Source organism: Sorghum bicolor, chromosome 6, assembly GCF_000003195.3.
Source record: "Sorghum bicolor cultivar BTx623 chromosome 6, Sorghum_bicolor_NCBIv3, whole genome shotgun sequence".
NCBI lineage: Eukaryota > Viridiplantae > Streptophyta > Magnoliopsida > Poales > Poaceae > Sorghum > Sorghum bicolor.
In genome coordinates this window covers 423,466-432,683 of record NC_012875.2, presented here as the reverse complement: position 1 = coordinate 432,683, position 9,218 = coordinate 423,466, and the positions used below count along the sequence as shown (strand labels likewise).

At 50.7% G+C, this 9,218-nt stretch overlaps 1 protein-coding gene across 2 annotated transcripts; it reads right to left on the bottom strand.

The window, feature by feature from the left end:
• LOC8080239 (translation initiation factor IF-2) lies at positions 347-3,309 on the bottom strand. Of its 2 annotated transcripts, none has more exons than XM_002445959.2 (2): positions 2,809-3,309; positions 347-1,228 (listed from the first exon to the last, which is right to left on the bottom strand). In XM_002445959.2, the coding sequence occupies exons 1-2, from the start codon at positions 3,119-3,121 to the stop codon at positions 591-593; spliced, it is 951 nt and encodes a 316-aa protein (XP_002446004.1). In that variant the 5' UTR covers positions 3,122-3,309; the 3' UTR covers positions 347-590. The 2 variants fall into 2 exon arrangements, with proteins under 2 accessions (XP_002446004.1, XP_021317967.1); XM_021462292.1 differs by having other exon boundaries at positions 2,854-3,309.

Sequence of the window (9,218 nt, the reverse complement as noted above, 5' to 3'; positions counted from 1 at the left end):
GCTGACCTTGGCACAAGATTTGCAGCTTTTTTTTAACAGAATTTCCACCTAACTTTCTATGCAATCCAAGAAACAGGCATGGGGGGGCTCACTAGTCGTTATACACCAACAAAAAACACTGACATGCTACCCAAACTTTGTTACTTTCCCATCTCCACAGGTCTGTTTTTAAAAATATAAAGCCTATTAAGTTCTAAATGAAGAGGTGCATCAAATGCTTCCAAAGAGTGTAGCTTATCATCCAGCTCCACAACACCAGAGTTAGGTGCAATGATTTGGAACTTGCTACAACTGATAGTGCACCAAAACTGGAAGGTATGCATCGACACGACACACGACATGAAACTACTGCTAAAGCATTTTGCTTCCTCTATCAATTAATCAGTTATTCAGTTCCTTAAATTCAAGGAGTCAAGGTACAAAAAGGATCGCTAGAACGCACAAATACTGTAAAATTGCCATATCCGCACAATACAGGGCAATGGGAGGAGCAAAGATAAAGGAGCACATGATTTCAGAGAGAACAGATCTATTGCAAATGATAGCAAAAACAACATCAATCTGTTGTCCTAACTATGCATACATAAAGGCTACTTCTCTTTATCAGAAACCTCATTGAAAGACAGGTCAAGGTATTCTGCTAGGCTCAATCCTGATGTTGTTTTAATTTGGCCTTGAGCAGGTGTTTCCTTCCTTTTGCGCAGCGATTCTGGAAGCCAGGACTTGTTGGAGTCATACTCAGCCCTAGGTATGAGTATGTTGCCAACAGCAGGTTGCAAGTCCAACCAAGGGTCATCAAGCATTGACTTGTTGAAGTAACTCCGGCCTTGCCAGCCAGGATGGTTCTGGAAACCGACACCACCCCTCCCCCCTCTCCCCCTTGAACCTGGGTTGCCAAAGTAGTTGGGCTCCCTGCCACGTCCATAAGATGAGTATGGGCCACCTCTTGGTCCATAATTCATTGGGCTACCACCTCGGCCAGGATTCGGGTGCCTGAACCCAAAGTTTGGTGAATTTGAATAAGGACCTCGGCCTCGAGGACCACAATGTGAGCCCCAAGAAGGTGGAGCGCGAGGAGGAGCTCCTTGGTATCCTGACATTGGATCCTGGAACTGCATAGGACTTCGCCATGGACTGTTCCCTGGTGCATCTTGTGGCATCAGGGATGGAGAGTGAACTTGTGATGGTATATGCTGCTGGCGTGGAGGGTAGTTGCTGCCATAGTTCCCTGGTCGAGAGTTAGAAACATTGGTCAGGGTGACATTCTACAGTAGTTATGACATCACAGATGGAACTGAAAAGGAATTGGTAGGTTAAGCATGCAGCAAACAGAAGAACTAAACACGTCTGCCATGCTATAGAGAACAAATAGATGATGGCAATCCTCACATGTTAATAATGGAACCAGACACCCAAAATAGTTTGCATCCGTACTGGACACTAGTACATATAGATAAGTAATGATGAAAGCACTTTGGACTTCAAATCATTAACCTAAAAATTGTACTCTTAAGTTTCTTTAATCAATCATATTCATTAACCAGTTAGAACCTAGCTTGTATGCCAATACTGTAAGGCTGTTTCCTTAACTGTGATATATAATTATCTGTTTCTTGCTGGCATCCTTGTTTCTCTGGTAAACCAAATTCCAGCTACTGAAATGTCATAAGAAACACGTCAAAATCCCTATAGTTTCAATCTTACAAATATCTCTAAACTGGAATACTAGAATATCATTCTCTGTCTTTGTAGAACTAGATACCAGATACCACATCAATTTTATGCCATGCTACCTAACCATCTAATTCCTTGGACAAACAAATTTTACACACACTGATAAGGAAAAGCTCAAAATAAAAAGTTAAAAACTGATCTGATCGTCTTAAACATACAACATCAGCATATTGGAAACTCGAACTGAATAGAAGAATCTACATTGGGCTCAAAGGATGTTCAGATTTAACTGAGAAACATCACAGAGTAGCTTTAGCACAGACACGATCCTTTTTCAATTCAACTGTACCACTCATAGAAAATGAAAATTTAAATCTGAATGCAGATTCATCAAGAAAAAACATGTATCTACCAGCCCAATAGAACACACAGAAGCCAGTGTTTAAAAGGCGACTAGGCGCCCAGGCGAGTGCTGGGTCCACCTAGACGCCTAGGCGACAAGGCGCCATTGTTTCCCAAGCGAGCTGGGTACACCTGGACGCCTAGGCGTCATCTAGGCGACGCCCTTGAAACACTGATAGACACCCTTATGGTGTTAGGCACAAGCTCAGCCACTGCCAACAGAACACATAGGCCGAATAACCAACTATAGAAGAACACCCTTAATGTTAAGTTGCTGTCTAAGAATGTGCAAACCCGAGAAGAATAATGTGGACTGTAAACTGAAAAACTAAGCTTGCCTCTTAAAACACAAACCAGCAATGAGTTGTACTGTATAACCAAGTTCCCAGCAAATCTGCATTATCCTTTTTTTTCTCTCTGCCAATGCCCTATAGGTTGATAACTTGATACTACATACCTGTTTTATACTATACTTGTAGTAGGGAGTGTTTTGTTAAGGTTTAGATTCAATTAAGTATGGAAAAAAATGCAACTATGGCTGCCTATTAGTCCAATACTAGAAATGAGAAAAAAGGGTTTTTTTTTTATTAAGCTTTAGATTCAATCATGAGTATGGAGAGACAGAATTGTGCACCGGATATGCAACCCTAATCCGACAACTGACATTAGTAGGGAGAAGAGAAAAGAAGGGTAGCATAAGCTAGTAGGTGCGTGTAGAGTAGTAGTACGGACCGTAAGCCGGCGGAGGCGGGGCGTAGCAGGCGGGAGGGCTCTTACGCTTGTGGGACCAGGTGGGATTTGTGGCGCCGCCGGAGTAGGAGGAAGTGAAGGCGGCGGCGGGGTTGGTGTAGTAGTCGAACCGTTGGGGCGGGGGCGGGCACACGGATGCGGCCTGGTCCCCCGGGAGTTCAGGGTCCGGGAGGAGGCTCCCCGCGGGCGCCTGGGGAGGATCCCCCGCCGGCGACGCGTTTGCGGCGGAGCGGAGGGCCAGGAGGCGCTCCCGGCGCTGGGAGGAGGACTCCGCTTCGTGCTCGCCGCCGTCCATGTCGGTTCTGGTCGAATCCGGATCCGAAACGCTCCCTCGCTCAGTGTCGCCGAGGTGGCGTGGTCCGCCGTCCGCTGCTGCTGCTGCGGGCGACGCCGCGAATTCGCCCTTGGGAAAGAGCACGAGGTGGAAGAGGGGAGTCTCGAGGACAGGGATGGGCTGATGATGGCCGACTCCAGTCCGAACACAAGATTGGGCAGCCCACTAGCCCCATGTGTACAACATTAATGGTTTTTTTTTGTAATTTTTCTTATTTCACTGTTTGGCGCATAATTTAATTCATGCGATTTATATTTTGTTAATTTTATTTAGCATTCATCAAGGTCTTGCAATTTAAGACGTGTCGACGAAAGCTGGTCGGCAGTCTACCTTGGGGTATACACACGGTAGTAGTTTATCGGTAGACGGTGCGCAAACTACGAACTCGATGGTGACGCAAGACACAGACAAGCTTTTTATCCAGGTTCGGCCGCCGAGTTGGCGTAATACCTACATCATGCATCTGGTTGTATTGATTTGTGTTGAGAGAATATGATGTCCTAGGGGGGTCCCTTGCCTCTCCTTATATAGTCTGAAGGGCAGGGTTACAGATCTGGAAACTAATCCTAGTCGGTTACAATTGCCATGGATAATTTGATATCAATTCCTATTCTAACCGACTAGAATCCTGCTTGATCTCCCCATCTTGTTTCCTTGCGCGAAACTCCAGGTTGTCGGATCAAGCCTTGAACTCGTCTCGTAATGGGCCAAGCTTCCTGGCCGAAGTCTAGCCGTAAGGGTATAGGGGTTTATACCCCCACAGCTAGTCCCCGAGCACCATGTATTGTGATGTAACACGCCGTCTTGAGCTTCTTCGATCAGTGAGACTTGACGTCTTCAATAAGTGGGAAAGTCGCCCAAACAGTTGCAACGGTTCTTTGACCAACTCAAAAGACAGTTGATCAACATTAACATCGAAGAAGCGAGTTGTTCGAAGAATGCATGGTGCTCTAAATTAAAAAAGATTTCTTTCCTGGTGAAGTGTGCCCACTTTACTTTTTTGAAAGGTATTAACATCAAAAAAGCAAGCATATTCACCGCAAGGTGAAGTGTGCCCACTTAGTCCCCGAGCCTGGTAGTAGGTGACGTAGGCACGTGGTGCCAGGGTCAAAATAAAAGTCCTCAAAGAAATTCTGTAACTGAGATGCATCGCCAGATGCATCGTACCGATGTAGTCCCCGAGCTTGCTGGAAGGCGAAGTATGAGCCTTGTAGCAAGGTCTAAAAAATTGAATTTACCAGTCCGTCTGCAATTGAATAAACTAATCGACCAGTCCCCGGGTGTATAATACTATGACGACCAGTCCCCAAGCACCAAGTGCGCTCCTTAGAATTCTGCGTTGCTATACTGTACGACCAGTCCCCGAGCATCGAGTGCTCGGTGGTCGGTGCAGTCTTTGAAGTTCCGAGCTGATAGACTGGGCGACCAGTCCCCGAGCGTCGAGTGCTCGGTGGTCGGTGCAGTCCTTGAAGTTCCGAGCTGATAGACTGGGCGACCAGTCCCCGAGCGTCGAGTGCTCGGTGGTCGGTGCAGTCCTTGAAGTTCCGAGCTGATAGACTGGGCGACCAGTCCCCGAGTGTCGAGTGCTCGGTGGTCGGTGCAGTCCCCGGATTGTTGACTCTCTGGCATATTTGTCTTCTTTTTATTGAAACGATCTTTTCAGTTAAAGTTGACATGACGAGACCTCCTGATGGGTTGTCAGATGGACGCATGAAAAGTTGCGCCTGGCAACTGTACAGCCGCCCTTTGCGTGGTTTGAGAAAAAGGGAACCATCAATTGGTACGAAAACTCCGCCGCATTAATTGTCTATAATCATTATAAACCGAAACGCCGCATCCGCCGCATGACCCGCCCACTTCCCGAGAATACGGCGAAGTGGGAGAGGTGGAGTTGCGGGTTATAAAAGCCTGACAGTTCCGCCTGTACTCCTTACCCTGCCATTGCCCTCAAGCCTTCCATTTTCGCCTCCTTCAATCACCTGCATCTTCGTAACCCAAATCCACTTCTCTCCTCCAATGGCGAAGAGCAACGCCAAGAAGAGGGCTGAACTGATGGCCAAGGAGTGGAAGAAGTCCCGCAGCACCACCAAATCCCTCGGTGACCTCGTCGACATGGGACTCCTGCACAGCTCGGAGCTCGGCGGCTGGAGAGCACCGGAAGGAGAAAGCTTCCCCGACCCTCGTGCCGGTGAGATCGTCGTGTTCGAAGATTTCGTTAAGAGGGGCTTTGGGGTTCCGGTTCATCCTTTTCTCCAAGGTCTTCTTCTGTATTATGAGATCGGGATTTGCAATCTGCACCCGAACTCAATTCTCCTTATTTCCACGTTTATTCATCTGTGCGAGCCCTATGTTGGCATAGAACCGCACTTCGATCTTTTTCGTTACCTTTTCTGCTTGAGGAAGAAGGGAGCAGTTGGAGGCTCCAAGGTTGCAGGTGGAGTGTACCTCAACCTTCGTGATGGAATGAGGAATCACTACCTGCACTGTCCATGGAACACTTCCTTGACCGAATGGTATAGGAAGTGGTTCTACGTCAGGGAGGAACCGGGCAGCTCCACGTTCTGCGACGTGGGGTACATTCCCGAGAAGAGGGTAAGCTGGACCGACCGCCCGGAGTTCGACGGTCAAGTGGCGGATCTGATGAAGCTGATCGACTGGTCGCGCCTGGATGGGCTTGGCGTGGTCGACAACTTCATTTGTCGTCGGGTGATGCCCTGCCAGAAGAGGGTGCACTCGGCGTACGAGTATTCCGGAAGCGTGAACCCGACCAGGATGCGACCGGAGATCTTGGAGAAGGCGGAGGTACAACAGCTGTTGAACGAGCTGTTCAACTTTGCGGACGGAGACTTCATCCGCGGCAGTGAACGGGTGCAAGCCTTCAAGTTAGGCCAACCAGCACCAAAGGTATGTTGCAGAGTATTTTGTTTTAGCATTCGTATATCGTCTGTAGCTGACTCATCTTTGTTGCTTTTGCAGATCGGCGATGTCGACCGATGCACAGTGTATGTATCACTGGCACCGGGGATGGAGAATCCTGCGGGAGAAGACCTGCCAGAAGACGATGCTGCTAGGTGTACTCGTTACACCAGCAGTGAGGAGGAACAAGCCCGCCCCGTCCCGACCACCGAGGAGAGGGTAGCGGGGAAAAGGCCATTGCCGGCAGATCCCTCGCCGACACCGATGTTGCCGGCAGATCTACCGGCGGAGAGCAGCCAAGCGCCGAAGCGTCGTCGGCTTGTGCGGATCGTTGACGACGACGAGAAGGCTGCACCGTCGTTAGTCCGACGGCCTCGGAGCCGCCCAGATAATGCGCCGGCCGCTACTGATCGAGTGGCCAGCGACCCCCATGCACCACAAGTTGTCGAGATGAGGGCGCAGGTGCCGACCGGCCGGGCAAGGAGGAGGTTCACCGCGACCCACCGTCGATCAGACCTGTAAGTGTTCGACTTACGTATTTTGGACTCCTCTTTGCTTTTTTTTTAAATTACACTTTTGTTCCTGTAGTGCGGCGTCAGATGTCGACCCCGGCCAGGCTGCCAGCCAGGGGACGGGCGAGCCTGTCCGTGCTGCTGAAGATACGGTCCTCCAGACCACAGAGCAGCCTACAGCTGCAGCCGCGCCTGGGAGCACCGAGGGGCTCCCGACCGCGGCACCGACTACGACAGGCAGCCCGACCAGGGCTGAAGAGGCTCCCCCAGCTGGCTCCACAGAAGAGGAGGGAGGAGCCCCGACCCCTCCTCCCGCCGGGGAGGGTGAAGTCTCCACACCGCCCCGAGCAGAGGCCGCTTCGACTGCAGGCTCCCCAGGTCTGGTCCGGGGACCAGTAATGCCTGGGACCGCTACCGGGAGCAACGCAGCGCGGGAGGAGGAAGCTCAGGCGGCCTCCGAGGACGAGGTGGAGGAGATTGAGGGTCGTCCCCGTGATGGCCGCCAACACGTGTATGTGTGGCGCCAACGCGGGGATCACTTTATCGGGCATGAAGAGCTCGCCGAGACCGAGGAGGCCGCTAGGGTGGAGCGCGCAGCCAAGCGCCTCGTCGACGAAGTCAAGGTAAGCGACTTTTTGTACTGTTGTACATTCTATGCCTTGTCTTGCATGGTCGTTAAATGTTCGCTTTGTAGGGCGCAATGAAAACGGCAAAGTACCGGAAACGGTGCTTTGACCAGATAGAAGGCGTCGTGGCCGAGAACAAGGCCCTGGCCGCGGAGGTAGACCGGCTGCGGTCGGAAGTCGGGGAGAAGGTGGCCGAGATGAGCGCCCAAGAGGAGCGTCGTCTCGACCTCACTCGTCGCTTGGCCGACCAGTACCGGCAGCGAGAAGGTTAGTCACATGCTCCGAGCAGCTTTGCGTACTTGTGTAGTTTGCTTTACTGACCAGTTTATGATTCTCGCAGACTTGGAGGAGGAGGTGGCGCGCCTCCGACAAGAGAAGGAGCAGCTCAGCCAACAGCTCGCCGGTGCGCTGGAGTCCGGGCGGCGAGCAGAAGAGGAATTGGGTCGAATGAGGATGTAGTTCTTTGATCGTCGAATGAGGCGCTCGTTCTCTGTTTTGTCCTGAAGGCCTGTCCCGTCCGATATGTATTTGATGAACGGGGTATGCCTGTCACGCCCACCAGTTGTCGGAGTGGCGTCGTCTATGAGCATTGCCTCGGTGGGTTGCTTGTCGACCAGGGAGGAGCCTACGCTCGGCTCGTGGATGTCCTAGACGAAAATACCCCGCGGGATCTGGGCCCGAGATGAGCCTAACTTCGACAACGCATCTGCTGCTTGGTTCTTATCCCGGACCACGTGGATGTACTCTATGCCGTAGAAGTTGGTTTCCCATTTGCGAATTTCTTTGCAGTAGAGATCCATCTTCTCGTGGGTTGCGTCCCACTCCTTGTTGAGCTGGTTGATGACCAAAGCGGAGTCGCCATAAACATAGAGGCGCTTGACTCCCAGCTCAACGGCTAGTCTTATGCCATGCAAGCATGCTTCGTATTCGGCGACGTTGTTTGACGCCGGAAAAAGGATCCGAAGGACGTAACGCAGTTTGTCCTTGTTGGGTGATACGAACAGTATCCCAGCGCCGGCACCGTTGATGTTCAAGGACCCGTCAAAGAACATTGACCAGTGGTCTGAGACATCGGGAACGGAAGGCTCGTTGAGATCCGTCCATTCAGCAATGAAATCGACCAGGGCCTGAGACTTGACAGTGGTGCGACTCTGGAACTCCAGGGAAAATGGACATAATTCCATTGCCCATTTCACGATTCTGCCATTGGCGTCTTTATTGCACAGGATGTCCCCGAGAGGGAAACTGGTTGTCACCAGGACTCGATGGCCGTCGAAGTAGTGCTTCAACTTTCTTGACGTTATTAGAATGGCGTATATGAGCTTCTGTATTTGTGGATACCTGGCCTTGGACTCGTTTAAGACTTCACTTATGAAGTAAACTGGTCTCTGGACCTTGTAAGCATGACCTGGTTCACCTCGCTCGACCACTATTGCCGTGGAAACAACCCTGTCGGTTGCAGCAATGTAAAGGAGTAGGTCTTCATTGGGCTGAGGCGCTGTAAGGACAGGTGGTGAAGTGAGGAAGGTCTTAAGCTGGTTGAATGCGGTGTCGGCTTCTTCTGTCCAAGAAAATTTTTCCGACGCTTTTAATAGTTTGAAGAAAGGGAGGCCTTTTTCTCCTAGCCTTGAGATGAAGCGACTGAGGGCGGCCATACATCCGGTTAGCTTTTGGATATCCTTTACGTTCTTCGGTGGTCGCATGTCGAGTACCGCCTTTACTTTTGAAGGGTTTGGTCGTATGCCGTCGCGGCTGACAACGTTGCCGAGCAATAGACCGGAAGGAACGCCGAAAATGCATTTCTTGGGGTTGAGCTTCCACTTGTACCTATTGAGTGCCTTGAAAGTTCGGTCTAAGTTGTCGATTAGGGTGCTCGCGTCCCTTGTTTTTACAACCACGTCGTCCACATAGGCCTCGACGAGGTCATCACGAATCTCGTCGTGGAGGCATTGCTGGATGGCCCTTTGATAAGTGGCTCCGGCGTTTTTGAGTCCGAAAGACATT